General features: G+C 36.0%; 1 protein-coding gene across 2 annotated transcripts in view; it reads left to right on the forward strand.

Moving 5' to 3' along the window:
- The first annotated feature begins 279 nt into the window (after nt 1-279).
- The window catches only part of LOC145690424 (F-box/LRR-repeat protein 12-like), a 37064-nt gene continuing 18711 nt past the window's right edge, over nt 280-18632 (forward strand). The window contains exons 1-2 of one of the 2 annotated variants that reach the window (XM_081765283.1): nt 280-574; nt 8829-9015. In XM_081765283.1, the coding sequence (XP_081621409.1) occupies nt 8860-9015 (156 nt within the window). In that variant the 5' untranslated portion in view covers nt 280-574; nt 8829-8859. Of the gene's footprint in view, nt 575-8828; nt 9016-18632 lie in introns of those variants that run through there. The other variant, XM_081765285.1, reaches the window with a different exon arrangement.

Genomic DNA, 18632 nt, shown 5'->3' on the forward strand with positions numbered 1-18632 from the left:
ACAAACATGGCGGAAACGAAAGTAAGCAATCAGACGATGTCGGAAACGAGAGTAGCCAATCAGGCGTGCCGATGCTCGGTTGTTTTCTGGCTTTATTATTTAATAGGATGAAGATATATATGGGGCAGATCCTCTATTTTATAAGATCCTTGATATAAACATTGTTTCTGAATCACAAATCCACCGTGTGAAGTTCACATAAGACAATTTTGTGATTGTAGCACACAGGACTTTAATGCTGGTGCACTTACCTATTTCACCGATAATGGTCTCAAGACAATACCATACAAACAGCTGAGGGTATGTTGATCTGTAGCTGAGATTGACATTTAGTCACATTGGGTAGAACGTAATGTCTGTAGTTGGTTCGTATTGAGAAAAGAAATATGAACATCAGAAACGAAAGGAACAATACCCAATGATCTTCTTTAAAATAATAATGACGTGTTAAGAATAAAATAGGGTGAGATATAGTGCAACCGTTCCTAACGAAAAGAACTGTTAAATTCTAATCACAGCAAGTGTGATATACGAACAAAACAGCTGTAAAGACTGAAGTTTATGTAATTATTACGTGAGTATTAGTACATAATTGACTCCTTAAGAGTATATTAGGAATCAGTTTTAAATACTAAACAAATATACACAATGCATTCATTATAAGTAGCAAATATTATTATTATTATTATTATTATTATTGGACCGTAGTCACTCCGAATTCTCCCAACTTTTTATTTGTGTGTTGCATCTCGGATTACCAAACATTGTTAGGGTAATCAAGTCTAGGAAGCTTAGGTAGGCAGATCATGTAGCTAGGATGGAAGAAAGTAGAAGTACTTTCAAAGTCTTGACTGGAAGACCAATCGGAAAACAACCGTTAGGAAGACCTAAGCGCAGATAGGAGGGGAAGTCTACTTTAGGCAAGGCAATGACAATAGCCAATTCATCTGAACCGGTTCCCGCAGTTACAGTTCCCAAGAACGAAAGAATGGAAATAGCTTGCCCTGCGGGGCTCTAACCCGCCTTCACTCGCTGATGCTCGCTTGGCAATACTATGTGTATCAGGAACGGCAACAACATTAGCGACGAATATCTATGTGAATAAGGAACAACAAAGAATCAGTAACAACCCGTGAATAATATTAGCAGTGACAGCATATCACTGCCTTGCCCAAAGTAAAGAGTTACCGATGGGAGGATAATATTAAGATGGATCTCGCAGAAACAGGAATATGAAGTAGGAACTGATTCCAGTTGGCTAATGATAGAAGTCAGTGGAGAGTATTTGTGAACGCGGCAGCAGACACGTAGCCAGGATTACGTGAACGGGGAAATATTGTGGTCATCACACAAGGGACTAGATCATGGCATTTGTGCCGTATTGCCGGACCACTTAAAAAAAAAAAAAAAAAAAGTGTATTGCATTCGGTTATATTTTGTTGGATTACATTAAGTTACGTTAGATTACTTTACGTTAGGCGTGCAGTATTACTTTCATACTGATCCATAGTATAAGTATTAGTAGTAGTAGTAGAAGCAGGAGTAAGAGTAGTAATAGTAGTAGTAGGAACGGGTTAGAAGCTCGGCAGAGGTTGTTTGGGTTCTGTTCTCAACATGAAATGTGCAAATTAAAGACTTGTCAATTTTTGCTGTACGTTTTACAATTTCTGAATTCGTACAGTAAAACAAGTGTACCTCTCCGCCTCCACATACAGTACCGTTAACAACATCAAAAACAATCAACAAATACAACCACTTTCTTAACTTTTACTACTCCGCTTCTTCAATTGACCCGGTGGGCGGCGATATGGCACTTAACCCTAGATCATTCTAAACTATTTTACTGAACATATATTGGTTCGTTTAGCTAAGATTTCGTAACGGGGGAGGGATGGCGAGACATGAAACTCTGAAGGCCCAAAAGCTCGATCAATCTAAACTACTTTAGTATTAACAAATATTGGTTAGTTAGGACAATAAAATGAGGATATGTTGGTAAGTATTTTAATAACAAACTATGAAGAAATCTCGAGTAAAATAATAAAAAACGTACTGAAAAATCTTTTACAATATTTACGTCCTTTCTCTCTATATTCAAATATAACAATTTTCCTTTCATTATGACCTCAACTATTATAAAAAGTACATATTCAATAATGTCTTGTAAAATATCTTACAATATCTGCGTTCCTCTCTCTGTTGAATCAACTGTTAACAACTTTTTTCCACATAAATTTTTGTTTTTATTCCGTCAACTACTGTCATTCCAAATGACAGGTTAAAGGAGCAGTTGAAAATTGTTTTTGAAATAACATGTTTGATACTGCAAGAATGCGATGACGAAAAATTATGATAAAAATTGTCCACGCTTTTACACAACGGCACTATCCCTTCAGAAGCTTGAAATCTCCCTGACTGGTAGCAGAAATTCTGAGAATTCCGTAACTTTTCTAGAAATTTCAAATTCCCTGACTCTTCCAGGTTATCTCGCCACCATGTACTGCAAGTAATACAAATCTCCTCAAAAGAAAGAGTAACCAAAGGCTTGCTGTAGGTTTTTTATTTTTAATGCTGATCCTTCTTTTTCTCATTTCATTTTGTTTCATCCTTCCTTATTTTTTTTTTCATTTCCCGTCTCGAAGAAGGGGGGGGGGTCCGGACCCCTTCCTTGGCCACTTGCCTGGCCTGCAGTAAACCTCCGAGTTCAATAGGCTATAGAGTTATTTTGTTAGTTTCATTTCAGATCACAACACATTGAAAGTTGGCGGTGCAAATTGTGAATAACCAGGCTAACATATTATGGTTATATATATTATGTTAAGGACTTATAATTAATTCAAAATAATTCTTAACTGTCACTCAAATAAAATGAAATTTCTTTTTTATGTCATCGACTAGAGATATATTCCGCATACGTAAGATGTTTTGGGGGTGCTGGTTTACTTTTGGCGCACCAGAATTTCGAAGATTTGCTGGTAAAATTGAATACTTTGCATGAAAGGCATATTTATGAGGAACATATTTCTGCAGGCGACAGACTTTTATACTAACTAATACAGCTGTATTTTAGGTTTGCAAGTGTAGGAACACTAGTATAAATTAATTAAAAGTGCTTTAAGATGGATAAAATAAGTATATGTATATGAAAGAAGCCTCTTAGTAGATGTTATTTTCCACCTGCGGTGTATTTCTGCACACTGCCCAAAAGCTGTAATTTTTATACACCTTCGCGTATACCCTCCATCGCCGACGCGCCCGCTCCTTTGAACGCACTTCTGTTGGAGCCCAACAGCTTCGCCCTACGCTGACTCGGTTACAAAGCATTCGTGCCTTTTGGTGACCACCTATCAGAGATTGGTTTGTTTTTACACTACTTTATATGCGTGCATCAGCATTCCGTATTTATACGCAAATCGGAAGATAATTGTAATTTTGTATCACTTATTTCTGGTGGCCCCCTTAAATTTTACCTATGCCAAGTGGGATATTTTCATGTCGCTCAACGCAATTCTTTTAGAGGGCAATAAGAAGGAAATTACTGAAAGAATTATAATTTTTCGACAATTACTTCAATGGTACGCCAAAAGTAAACCTGCACGGTTTTTATATTCGTTCTAGCGCACATGAGTGGTGCAATTCTCCACGATTATACGATGTAGGCTAATTGAGACGAATGATTAATGAAAATGAATTATAAAAGAGTTGAAGGGTGTAAGTAAACGTTAGGGTGAAACGGAGACTCGAGAAAACTCACGAAGGGTTATGTTTAGCAGAAGGGGTCCAGAAGCACGTAAAAAACATAAAATTTACAGGAGAAATGGATAATGCAAGTACTTAGACCTAACATAACGTAACCAAATCCAATCTTAAAGTAACTAAGGCAAAGCCGGAAAGCAACGTGCCCTGCCTGGCTCTAACTCGCCTTCACTCGCTGATTCTCCCTCGGCAATATTATCTGAATTTAATATTGAATTTTGGTACAGAATGGAACCAAACTAGCTACTAATCTCTATAGAGGGACCTGTGCTCTAGAACCTTCCCCTAACCCAAGCTGACCTGAACTAACCTAAACTGACCTAATATTAGTAGAAATGAGAGGAATTCTATATATATATATATATATATATTTGGAAAATTATGCTCGACTTCTTCACTAACACGATGTAACATAAACTAAACTAACCTAACCTAATGTGAACAGAAATTACCAAAATCGTAACATTTTTTAAAAGCAATTCCTGGTCCCCTGCTGCTAAACATACGAATACACATATTATGGGTTACAGTGAGCCCCTTTGTAGACCATAAGGAAATATTTCGTGAGTGATAAGCCATTGTGTCGGATGGAGTAAGGGACTTGGTTGCGGATTGTGCAGATTGAGAATAGCTCAGCACTTTTTACAGGTAAAATTGTTTCAAAAATTTCAGTCAAGTGCAATTTTATAACAGTCTGCTAACAAATGGTAATTTTACGATTAATATTGGTCAGTGTGTATTAAGGAGTACTGCCTAGGATGTAAATTTCGGGTTATTCGAGCAGACAGTTCTACCAAATATTAAATATATAGGTAAAATCCAATGTGTAACATTTTTCGTGAAGGAATGAGAGCGTGAATATAAGTAATTGTCAGTGCACGGCATATTGAAATGAATTTTAGTGGTAGTGAAAGTATTGTATATGTAAGTGTGCTCTTCCACTATCCTCGCTTATGTGAACCCCACCGTAACTTACGCGTCTGCTCCTTAAGGTTGCATCCCCTCGCTACCGCTAGCCTTGTCCTGCGGCGCTCCTGCCCTGACTCGGTTAGATAGCAGACCGCGGTTCATGGGGTCCTTGATTCTATTCCAGCTTGCGCCAAGTGATCTCTGTGGTGGACAAACACAAAATGCGTAGGTTTTCTCGGTTTCTTCAGTTTCTTTCCACATTCTTCATTCCACCATTTCATTCATCACAAATCATCACCGTATCCTTTAGCCTAGCCAGCATATGCGTGGGACGTAAAACTTAGATTTCATTTATTTAAGTAAATACTTACCCCATCGTTTCTGAATATTCCACTGTATGAGGGAAGAGGATAATTTGTATAACTTGCTTTTTCACATAAAAAGTGACGTATCTATTACTGGGGAAACTGTTGAACCACCTGAACTTCGGTTATTCATCACTCACTTTCATTAAATTTAGTGTTCTGAGGGAGAAGAGAGATGAAAATGTACGGGGAAAATAAAGTATCTCACTATCCTCTCATATTTGGCAGATGAAACTCAGTATATAAAAACGTTATTCAGGGTGTCTATCGGTTACGAAAGTCACGAAGTTAGAAAATGGTCATGAAAGTCACGAGAAGGTCACGAAATTTAGCCTTTTTACTGTTCAAATGTAAGTACAGATTGTAAAATGTTCTATAAAACGTCAAACGTCACCAGAAATGTTTGTGGTCGGCTTTAGACGCTACCAAATCGCAAGCAAAGTATGTTTTAATCGCATGGATGAAAATTCGGCGCAATTCGCATCCAAATTCGCTCTTGAAAATATGATGAAATTTTATGATTTGGTAAAAAAAAAAGTCACGAAATTTCATTTTGGAATTTTAGTAGACACCCTGGTTATTAAAAATAAGGTGGCATGTGTCCCAGCTAGAGATGCAGGGGCTCAAAAGAAAACGTCTCTTTTTTTCTTTTCTGGGGAGGGGGACTCGTTTTTTCTGCTTCGTTTTTTAATTTTTTTAAAGGGGAATTTTGAGATTTTTTCAAAATTCTGCTTTAGATTGAAAAAGCAGATCTTTCTTCGCTTCTCTACAACACAAAAACTCATGTAATTAGTGGCTGTGCAGATAACAGTTTAAAACCTCGAAAATAAACCTGCTGCAAAAGAATAAGTATGGCTTGAAGACTTTCCCAGAAATTCCAAGTTGCATCTTATTGCCACTAGTTTTTCCACTCTTTCAGTGCGTAGATGATTTCCCTTAGTACGAATAAACCCAACGATTGACCAAACATGTACCGAATGTGAGCGTGTGGTTTCCAAGGCTCTAGAGTATATAATCGCCATCACGGTTTACCCAGTCCTGAAGATTTCTAAATTTTTAACAAGAGAAATTCAACATTTGATTACCTAACCCTCCCTTAAAATAATAATAATAAGACACTGCGGAATACTTTTAAGTCATGCATAACTGCACAACAAGCATAAGTTAGTAAGTGGTTAGCTTTTGCGTTTCTATCGGTAAGTTTGGGATTCAATCCCGCATTTGACTATTCTGGCAAAAGTTTCTCTTCCATCTGTGAATGTAGAGATATTGCGTGTACTGAGAGTCCTGTACGACTTCCGTTCTTATTGTTTTTAAATCGTTGTTATTACTAATTACCAGCAGTGACGGATTTGCAAGGCTGGTTAGGGTGGGTATTTTTCGGACTAAAACTTGTTCCCCGAAATCGCGGAATTTCTAAAATAAAGAAAATAATAGTTATGCCGTTACTCATCAACTTCAAGCTTGCCTCAAAATAGAGAGATTTTTAGAAAAACGAAACATTAATAAGAAAATCCCCTCCCAAAATACTTTTTTAAATTTGCCACTCATTATTAGTATAAAATGGTCTTCAAGGTTGTATCCGGAGGATTATTGCTGAATATACAAACGAAACGAAATATTCGATATGCCTGTACTCATAAACTTCAAGCTCCTCCCGAATAAAAATTAGAAGTCTTTTTTTTTTTTTAAAAAAAAAAAAAGCAAGCATTAATCAGTAAAACCCCCCCCAAAATACTTTTCTAAATCTTCTACTGGTTATTTGTATAAATTGGTATTCAAGGTTGTATCCCGAAGATTATTGCTATATCATTCCACAGCTACAATATAATAGAAATGTGGAAGTACGCTCTGACGGATATATTGTAAAACATACGCTCTGACGAATGTATTGAAAAACAAACTTACGTGCTAGAAGCTAGAGTACTAAACTCTAAAATATGAAACACAGATAATTAAAAATGACATGATCTAAAGAAGAAAAAAATCTAAATAACTCAGAAGTTAAAATAAGTTTAAATAGTCTCTAAAATTGCCCTCAAACGCTACGTACTTTATGTTTACTTTAATTCATAAAACATGTGCTCCATCCAACATGATGGTGAATTCCAGAGCGAGATATGACATATAGGTCATGAAATCTTATTTAACTGTAGAGTATACTATGAGAAAGCTATTTAGATAGAAAAAATATGAAAATGAAAAATGCCAGAACTTCCATTTTTTTACCCGATAAAACCGGCTTTTTATGTGAAAAAAAATCGATTCGAAAAAAATCGATTTTTGCATCTCTAGTCCCAGCGTTTTCGAAAACTGTATCTGAGTGGGAAACTCTTCGAATTTTATATTTTAATTTTCTGTTTTGTATTTATAAAAAGGACCAGAGTGAAGAAACAGTTAAATCTTTGAAAATTAATTTCTGAACGTACAGTAGTTAGCACTTGAGTCAACTTGAGATTTTATCGTATAACTTGGCTTAAAATGTTTATGGCAAGGGAGCGAAAGAGTTCAAATATACTTTACGTTTTTTTTCTCTAAATATAAAATTTGCTTTTCTTGCAAAAAAAAAAAAAAATGTATTTCAACTAATAAAATATATACGACAAAAAAATATTTCAAGTTTCTTACACACAAAAAGTTAAAAAAGACGATGGTTTAATTAACGTTCTTGAAGTAGTATCGTATTTTGAAAGTACTTTGTCCTGAATAGTACTCCCAAAACTTTGAAGTGAACCCCGTGTCACAATCTGGCTATGTCTTTGACACTACTTAGTACGTGGGGTCGCGGTGGCTCACTGGTAGAGCGTTCACCTCTGGTGCTAAGGTCCCGGGTTCGATCCCAGCCCCCGCCAAGTGAACTTTGTGGTGGACAAACACCGTGTGCGTGGGTTTTCTCAGGTTCTCCTGTTTCCTCCCACATTCTTCATTCCACCATTTCACTCATTTCTCATCATCACCGTCTCCTTTAGCCTAGCCGGCATAAGCGTGGGACGTAAAACTCAAAAATTTCATTTCATTTCATTTTCTACTTAGTAGGACGCTTCCCGGAACAGCTACCCACTCTCACTTTCGAAGTCAGTGCTCTCATCTCGGTTGTACCACAGACGCCTACTGAGGTTGGACAATCCTGTGCCCATATACCGAGCACCTTATGACGCTTGTAATTTCATAATGAAAGGAGAAAACAGCCGATTTTTTTTTTAATTTACACACAAAATTCTCTATAGATGAGAATTTTAATGGAAAGAGTGAAAAAGTAACTGATTGGAGCGGGACTCGAACCCAGGACATGCCGATGCGTTAACCACTACGCCACCCAGTTCGCATTCCAGAACAGCCACCGACTCTGCGTGGTGGATAACGCATCGGCACGGTATGCCGGAAGCCCCGGGTTCGAGTTCCGATCCAGTCAGTCCTTTTTCACTATTTGCGTTAGAATTCGCACCTATAGAGGATTTGATGTGTAAAATAATAATAAAAAAATTGGTTTTCTCTCCTTTTATTAGTATATACAAAAGAAAGAAGTTAACTTACAATACTGTTATTAGTTCTTTCCTGTAGTATATTCGGCTCACTTATGGTGGACAACATTGTGTCCGTGGGTTTCCTTCACAACCATTCTCTTCCATCTTTAGCCTACGGGGCATAATTGTGGAAAGTGAAACTGAAAGATTCCATTCAGTTATAATCTTTTGCACCATTTTACGTGTCATCTTTTATACAATTAGAAATAGTCTTCACTTCGAATATTTTATAAATATCCGATAACAAGCAGTAATAGTGTTTGTTTTCTTGTAGCTTCTCATGGCAAACTACGTTATATAGAAACATGAGGGCTGTAAGTAAACAGGTTAAAAGGAAACGCAAAATCAACGCTCGCATCAATGCACTTTCCAAGAAGATTGCCAAAAGGTCCAATGCTTTGCGAGCGTATGAGAGGAATCATGAAAGAATCTTAACCAGACAGCATACTAGACAGCATACAGTGAGTAAAATAATAATACATTTATTTTAAGTTTTAGATATTACTTGATAATGGATGATACATTAGTGGTGTAGTTGTGAAACGCCATCAGTAACAATATGTTGGATATATATAATCACTAGTCAGGTAGTTTAACTGCCGCAAATAGTTTAGATTTGAAATACTGTATATTATTTTTTAGATCGAATGCAATTTAAAATGTATTATCTTACTTGGTGGTTGAAGCATAATACAGAAATAAAAAAAATAATGTTATTTCACTGTATTCTATGAATGTAAATAAATATGATTTATTCAAACTTCGATCATGAAAATAGTGTGAAATTGTTTTAAAGGGTTTGGGGATAAGAGTGGATAATAAAAATCTTGAAATTGTACAGGTTGTTGAAATTGAAATTCGCTTTGTTTCGAGAAATGGACAGTTAGATATTTTTCATTTTGCTTATCTTTCTAAACATTTATTATTTATTACAAAAGTACTAATACATTTAGAGAAACATCAAAATTAACATATTTAAAACAGCAAACAGTAAAAATTGAACATAATTTTGGTACTATATAAACCGACAATTGTAGAAACGAAGGATAACACATAATGGTTAATAAGTGTTTCAGTCCTCTATATTTAGATTTTGCCATAATCCCAATCACACAATAATAAACAAAAATATCATTTTATACTGTATATGTCTATTTTGCTTATCTTTATTATGTGAATTACAATAATCTAACAAGATATTCATATATTTTTAATAAATTTCTGGTTAGAGTGTATTATTTTTTATACGAAAGGGCCTATCCAATTCCAATAATGTGAACAGACTTTGGAGTAAATGGCTAAAATTCAGCTCAAATGTAGAAGAGATTATATAGTTTCTATTTTCCAAAAGGAAATTGTCCTAAAATGGATGGCTGGAACATAGTTAAGAAAAAAGAAAAGAAAAAAAAATTACCATTACTGTCAATGGAAAATCAGTTAAAGACAATTCCTCCACTTATCTCAAAACCCAAAAGAGGGAAATGGCTAAATTCAGCTCAAATGTAGATTTTATATTCCAAAAGCGAAGTGCCCTAAAATAGATGGAACATAATCAAAAAGCACGACACATTATCATTAATGTCAACGGATAATCAGTCAAAAACAAATAATTTCTCCACTTATCTCAAAAACCAAAAGAGGGAAGTGGCTAAATTCAGCTCAGATGTAGATTTTATATTCCAAAAGCGAAGTGTCCTAAAATGGATGGAACATAGTAAAAACTGACAAAACATGAATATTAAAGTGAATGGAAAATCAATGAAAAAAAATTAAGTCGTCCACATATCTCAAAAACTCAAGTTATCAAAAGTCAAGTTGTTTGAGTGAAATCATTACTAATGATAAACTATATGCATCTTCTGCGAATTACTCATTGCGCGTCACGAGGAGGTTACTTGCTTGAAATATCTTACATCTGGATTTGAAATCTCCAGACTCGATTTACAACGCAATGTGACGTTTGACCTGATCACCTGACACAGTCTGGTCCTTATAGCAAACCGGATAGGCTCTTTATTCAAAGCCTTCCTGTTTTGTGGTATTTTTTAAAAGAACGTAAAAATCGGGCTAGTGTCAAGTTAGTGTGGTGTGTCGTCCGTAAACATTTATTTATTTATTTATTTTTCTCTTGTGTGTTTTTGATCTTGGTTTAATATATCATTTTGTCTTATCGATATGATTCATTACACCCACAGACGGCTTCGTACACTGCTGATGGAGTAGAAACATCAGCGTAATACCAGTTAGTGATTTCTGCAAATTCTTTTGTAGGAAAGAGAGAGGGGGGATATCGTTTTAATATTGCATTTGTGAAATATGATTATTTTTGGATAATGAAAAGGCCAATCAAAGTTTTAGGTATTTTCGGTGAACAATAGATATTCTCGTTTGCTGTTACCTTCTTGAGGATTCGTTTGTTTAGCAAAATTTGGAAACATCAAATAAATTATATTTACTCAATACATAGAATATAATGCGGTACGACTGTTTTCCAGTCTGTATTACCTTATTGTATGCCAGTTACATCATTAGATCTAAGTGAAAAAATCACTTAAGCTATCAGAACTAGCACCACAACAATTACCCTAGAAATTCTGTTATGGGCGAACAATTTTACGCTTCATTGTATACGAAATCATTTTAGCGATGTGTGTAGATACTAAATACCAGAGACGAAGGCTAGTTAAAGTTGTTTTTTCTAGTAGAGGTTTAAAATTCTAAAACTAGTTTTAACACTGTAATTTTGGTCTTGTATTTTGTTTAATAGTTCATATAAAAGATATATTCGTTAGTTAACTCCAAATCGGATTTCAGATACTCCGGCAAGTCTTTACTTTAGGCAATTCATTCAGTGAATCAAGTTCTAAGGAACTGATTCCTCGGAAGAGTTCCTTAATGTCGAACAAACTCAAGAGAGAGTGACACAAAGTACAATATTTCTTTTACTTCTAATATACGTCCGTAATTACACAATTTATAACTGTTGGTTTCCGTATTGCACACTTTAGGTGATAGACGAAATAATTTTTACTCACACGTTAACTAACTCACTCATTCAATTGCTCACGTTATGGCCTTTGGAACCCGAATGTTCAATGCCGCGTTCACAAAAGCTCCCTATTGACTTCTGTCTTCTTAGCCAACTGGATACAACTGGTTCCTTAGAGTAGTAGTCCCCGACGTTCGCCCGAATGACTCATCCTCATTCTCTTTTATGACCGGGATTTTTGAACTCCGTTCCCTTTTACGGCTAAGATGAATGCTTTGGTACCTCGATTCTGATTGGCTGAGAGAGGTCACGTGACATTAGGCCCCGCCCACGCGGGAAATTTAAATTTTCAGGTCACGTGGTATGACGTCATGAGTCACCCTGTGGGGAAATCCCTCATTCTCTTTTATGACCGGGATTTTTGAAAATTGTTCCCTTTTACGGGTAAGATGTGTGATTCTGATTGGTTGATAGCTGTCACGTGATTTTAGACCCTGCGATATTTGAAATTCGTTCCCTTTTACGGGTAAGATGAGTGTTTATGATTGGCTGATAGAGGTCACGTGATCTTAGGCCCTGGGATTTTTTAAAATTCGTTGCCTTTTATGGGTAAGATGAGTGGTTTGGTACCTTGAATTTGATTGGTTGATAGCGGTCACATGATCTTAGACCCAGGGATATTTGAAAATTCGTTCCCTTTTACGGGTAAGATGAGTGTTTATGATTGGCTGATAGAGGTTACATGATCTTAGACCCGCTACACGGTGAACAGGTCACATGGTATGACGTCATGTTTTATCCTTGCGGGGAAATCCATCACTAATTCATTTCCTTTTACGGGTAAGATGAGTGCTTTGGTACCTTGATTCTGATTGGATGATAGAGATCACGTGATTTTAGGTCCTAGGATTTTTGAAATTAGGGTGTCCTTTCTGATGTATACTTTGGTATTTCGATTCTGATTGGTTGATAGAGGTCACATGATTTTAGACTCACCACACGGTGAACAGATTACATGGGAATACCCCTCACTCATTTGTTTCCTTTTACAGGTAAGATGAATGTTTTGGTACATCAATTTTGATTGGTTGATAGAAGTCACATGATCTTAGCACCCTCACAGCCCATGAGTGAAATATAGAGCGATATGTCGGTGATCCTGTATTTTAGAATTTTGTTCCCTTTTATGGTTATCCTTAAAGTTCCCATGGAGGGTTCAACCTCCTCCTTAAATAACCCTTTTTTGGTATCATGATATTGTACTGAAGTTTACATTAAATATTATCGTTCTCTTTGACAGATAAGATGATTCTTACCTTGATGGAGATCTTGTCCTTGAATTAGTAGCCTATGTCTTTGGAAGTAACAATGGTGAAAGAGGGGTGTCGCTTGTAGATTTCTTATAACACATTGTTGTGAGTTTAAGCGATTTATTGCTCAGTAAGCGCTTCATTAATGGAAACAGTGTTGCCAGATTTTTCTTACCTAAACTGCTCCGATTCTTTTCGAAACGGTTCCGCAGAGTACAAGAAATTTTAAACTAAAAATTTTTCGAACTAAAAAAATTTCAAAACTAAAAATTTTTAAACAAAAATTTTCGAACTAAAAATTTTGAAACAAAAAAAAGTTTCAAACAAAAAATTTTCGAACCCAAAAAAATTTCGAACTAAAAAAATTGAAACAAAATTTTGTCGAACTAAAACATTTTTAAAAACAAAAGTTTCGAACTAAAGATGTAAATCACATCTAAAAATTTTCAAATCAAACTTTTTATCGAACTAAACTTTTAAAATTTTCGAACTAGAAATTGAAACCAAGTTTAAGAAAAAATCCTAAGAAATGTTTTTTCAGGAATCGAACTCAGGTCTTTCAAACCAAAGATGTGTATGCTAACCGCTTAAATGAATTCGGTTTTAATCGATCTTGGTGGGTTTCGAACCATGGTCCTTGAAAAGGATACACATATACTTTAAGAAAATAAATCTGACAGTGTAACGCTTCTCAAATCAAACTTTTTATCGAACTAAACTTTTAAAATTTTCGAACTAGAAATTGAAACCAAGTTTTAGAAAAATCCTAAGAAATGTTTCTCCAGGAATCGAACTCAGGTCTTTCAAACCAAAGATGTGTATGCTAACCGCTTAAATGAATTCGGTTTTAATCGATCTTGGTGGGTTTCGAACCATGGTCCTTGAAAAGGATATACATATACTTTAAGAAAATTAATCTGACAGTGTAACACTTCTCAAATCAAACTTTTTATCGAACTAAACTTTTAAAATTTTCGAACTAGAAATTGAAACCAAGTTTAGAAAAATCCTAAGAAATGTTTCTCCAGGAATCGAACTCAGGTCTTTCAAACCAAAGATGTGTGTCGAACTAAAACATTTTTAAAAACAAAAGTTTCGAACTAAAGATGTAAATCACATCTAAAAATTTTCAAATCAAACTTTTTATCGAACTAAACTTTTAAAATTTTCGAACTAGAAATTTAAACCAAGTTTAAGAAAAAATCCTAAGAAATGTTTTTTCAGGAATCGAACTCAGGTCTTTCAAACCAAAGATGTGTATGCTAACCGCTTAAATGAATTCGGTTTTAATCGATCTTGGTGGGTTTCGAACCATGGTCCTTGAAAAGGATACACATATACTTTAAGAAAATAAATCTGACAGTGTAACGCTTCTCAAATCAAACTTTTTATCGAACTAAACTTTTAAAATTTTCGAACTAGAAATTGAAACCAAGTTTAGAAAAATCCTAAGAAATGTTTCTCCAGGAATCGAACTCAGGTCTTTCAAACCAAAGATGTGTATCCTAACCGCTTAGCTATGAATGAATTCGGATTTAATTATGCTTGGTGGGTTTCGAACCATGGTCCTTGAAAAGGATACGCATATACTTTAAGAAAATAAATCTGACAGTGAAACGCTTTCGTTCGTGGATTAAAATAAAATGCTGATAGACTTCTTTGTGTGACGACATAGAAGCACATATGATTGAAAAAATGCAAACGTCAGCGGATCGCATTACTTTTGTTTTACTACGAACGTGTCAGCATGATTCATGAAAAAAGCAAACATTGACATTCACGTATGGAATATGATGAAAATGAAATGTCGTCACAGTTACGACAAGTAGTGACATGATCCTGGCAGAAAGCATTTGGGATCAGAACTGTGATACTAGATGTTGTAACTATTGAGAAACTTGAATGACGTCACGATCGATTGTTACACATCGTTTTCGTTCGTGATTCATGACAAAAGCAGCGAGCGTTTTGATTGGTTCGTTGTGATGTCATTTTATAAATTTCCTCGTTTCTGATTGGCTGACGGTGACGTCGTTTTCACAACGACCTAAATAAAAATCTAAATTTCATTTTTCAAATCCTATATCGCTCTCAACTGTGAAGTGAAGAAGATCTGCTTTTTTAGAAGTGTCTTCATTTAAGCTTTACTGCACCGACTTTGTGTTCATTGAATTTGAGGTAAGTTCAGTGAGATTTTATTTTTCACACAAGATTCGAAAATCATTTTTATTTTATATTTGTGGGCGGATCACTCATACACTGTTTTACTTTTAGTACGAAATATTTAGACTATGAAAGAATTAGTGGAATGGGAAAGTGGGAGTACGAATCAGGACCCCCACACATTAGAAGTAAGCACGATAAATGATATGGTTTAGCGCCCCTTCAGCGAGCACCCGTCGGGAATTGAGCCATGGTCAAAGATGTGTGCGCTTAGTTTTGAAAAGAATACATTACAAAATTTCTAAAACTATGCCTGAGAATAATATGGTTCGATACCCTTTGAAAGCATTAGCGTCCCTTCAGCTTAACGTGATATTCGAGCAATCACCTGGGATTGAACCAAGGCCAGAGGCGTGTACGTCAGTCATTTAGCTTAGTTTTGAAAAGAATGTATGATAACGCGTGAGAATATTAAATTTCAGAAAAGGCTTGACAGCGATCCGATGTGTGAAAGCAAACCCACCGAGGATTGAACTAGGGCCTTCCACGTTAAAAGCATGTACGCTAACCGCTTAGTCACAATAATAATAAAAAAAAATACGCTATACAGATTTTGTTTCGACAATTACGTATGTGTAACGTTAATGGTTGGTGAATCTCTTCAACTTGCAAACGCATCATTTAAAGGTCGTTGTGAGTAGAAAAAAAAAATGCTTACGCGTACTTTGTCACATCTCAGTACTGATGAAACATTCATTCATTTCATGCATTCTTTTTATCACTATAGAATGGTAGGTCAGTTACATGCTGATGTAATGGTTTCGAGTTTGACAGCAATAAAACACTCATTTCAGTAACATAATTATTTTTTAAAAAACTTTGATTTCTACTACATATGCTTTCATAATGAGATTCTGAACGTCACCGCCAGGAATCAAACTCAGGACCTTTACATGAATTGCTTAGTTAAGAATTTATCATGAATGTTATGATTTCCCGAACTAAGCGGTTAGCATACGTACCTTTGGCGTCGGAAGCCCGGGTTCGATTCCCGGCGGGAGCTCATGTGGTTCGGATTCCACGTTAATCAGTAGGTCCACGTCTCATATAGCCTCGCTACTGAAAGGGACGCTAAACTAAAAAATCAAAAAATCAACTCAAATTCACGCTGCTTTGTTTTACCATACCTGTTTGTTTGTTTTCATTTTTTAATCATGGCCGAATCGGGTTTTACTGTTCGCAATGAAATCACTCGACATTATAGACGATTTATGTACGTTTATGTATTATGAGGTGTGCACGTCAACCATTTAGCTTAGTTTTGAAAAGAATGTATGATAACGTGTGAGAATATTAAATTTCAGAAAAGGCTTGACATGCCCCGACGTGGAAAGCAAACCCACCGAGGCTTGAACCAGGGACTTCCACGTCCGAACCATGTACGCTAACCGCTTAGTCACAATAATAATAAAAAAAATACGCTATGCAGATTTTGTTTCGACAATTACGTATGTGTATCGTTAATGTTCGATGAATCTCTTCAACTTGCAAACGCATCATTTAAAGGTCGTTGTGAGTGGAAAAAAAAAATGCTGACGCGTACTTTGTCACATCTCAGCACTGATGAAACATTCATTCATTTCATGCATTCTTTTTATCACTATAGAATGGTAGGTCAGTTAAATGCTGATGTAATGCTCTCGAGTTTGACAGCAATAAAACACTCATTTCAGTAACATAATTATTTAAAAAAAAAAAACTTTGATTTCTAGTACATATGCTTTCATAATGAGATTCTGAACGTCACCGCCAGGAATCAAACTCAGAACCTTTACATGAATTGCTTAGTTAAGAATTTATCATAAACGTTATGATTTCCTGTTTATCAGATGATTAAGATTTTTCTTTCTTCTTTTCTTTTGTAGTAAATTCACGCTGCTCAATTCCTTTTTCCCTTACACATTTATCGCAATTGTACCTGTTTGTTTGTTATCTCCTTTTATTAATCATGGCCGAATCGGGTTTTACTGTTCGCAATGAAATCACTCGTCATTATAGACGATTTAACATTGAGGGCAGAATGCTCGAAATTCAATTCAACGCACCGCCCGTAGGAACCGATATCATACAGTATGTACATAACAGTTTCCAAGCAATGCTGGACCATTTGTTAGCCAATGTCGACGATGAGGCGATGGTTGGTTTATCTGTAATATCACCACGCAACACGAATAAACCGTTTTGGGTGAGTTTTCGCCAAGCCCGAAACTTGACATTGGAAACGATGTGGGCCTCCTTTGAAAGAGTGTTACAAAGTAACAATGCATTTCTCCTGCACGAACCATTCACCGTTCATTTTCATCGTGTGGATATACCACGTGGCTATGGCGGTTTGCGGCAAGGAGTACTGGAGAACGAAGAGTTATTACGTACCAAGCGAGGGATTGTACGTGTACAAAATCAAGATTCAAGGTGCTTGGCGTACGCCCTTGTTATTGCTATTGGTCTGAAGGCATACAAGAATGTAGATGTGCAACGTTATAAGCAGTATCAACGCCAATCGAAATATGTTGTGGACCAAGAAGTCGATGCGCTATGTGCAAATGCAGGAGTGAATTTGGATCATGGTGCCAGTGTAAATGAAATTCGACAATTCCAGTCATACCTCAAAGAATATAAAATTACAGTGTATACCAGTTTCACAGGCCATGACATCATGTACGAGGGGCCCAACGACGAAAATCGCACTCCCATAAATTTGATTTGTTTGGCTGGTCACTTTGACATCATTCAATCCTTAACTGCTTGTTTTGCAACCAATTTCTACTGTGAAGCGTGCCATAAAAAGTATAGTAAACGTAATGAACATGTAAAAAATTGTCCTGTTACGTGCTCCAAATGTCTACAGAGACCACTATGCGACAAGAACCAAACGCTAGTGCTGTGCAAAGACTGCAATCGTCAATTTTACGGCGAAGAATGTTTTAGCAATCATCGTAATATTGTATATCATCAAGGGGAACCTGTATGCAAAATGGTGAAGCAATGTACTAAATGCTACAGAATATATTCCTTTGTGCATACAGGACAACGACTTCATGATTGCAATGAGATCTTTTGCAATGTATGTAAGAAGATTGTTCCAGGATCGCATCAATGTTTTATGCTTCCTGATCGACAATGCTTGAAACCTGGTGTTCCTTCACTCATGCACGCAAAGAAAGCCTTATTGATATTCTATGATATAGAATCTATGCAGGACACGAATATTGGCGATAATACGTATGTACACATTCCAAATTTATTGGTTGCACAACAAGTATGTTATGCATGTGTTGAAAACGATAATATCCAGCAGTCTTGCAGTACGTGTGGTCAGCGCCAGCATATTTTCCAAGGAGAGGATCCAGTTTATAATTTTCTCCAGTACTTGCGGGAACGTCGTCCCAATATAAATAGGATTTTCTGTGTCGCGCACAACGCTAAGGGATACGATGGACATTTCATCCTAAAGACCATGGTAGAACAATGTCAATGGAGACCTGACGTCATATTAAATGGGACCAAGATACTGAGTTTAACGTTGAATAATCTGACGTTCATTGACTCGTTGAAC

The sequence above is a fragment of the Thermobia domestica genome, chromosome 7 (genome assembly GCF_964235325.1).
Source record: "Thermobia domestica chromosome 7, izTheDome1.hap1.1, whole genome shotgun sequence".
NCBI lineage: Eukaryota > Metazoa > Arthropoda > Insecta > Zygentoma > Lepismatidae > Thermobia > Thermobia domestica.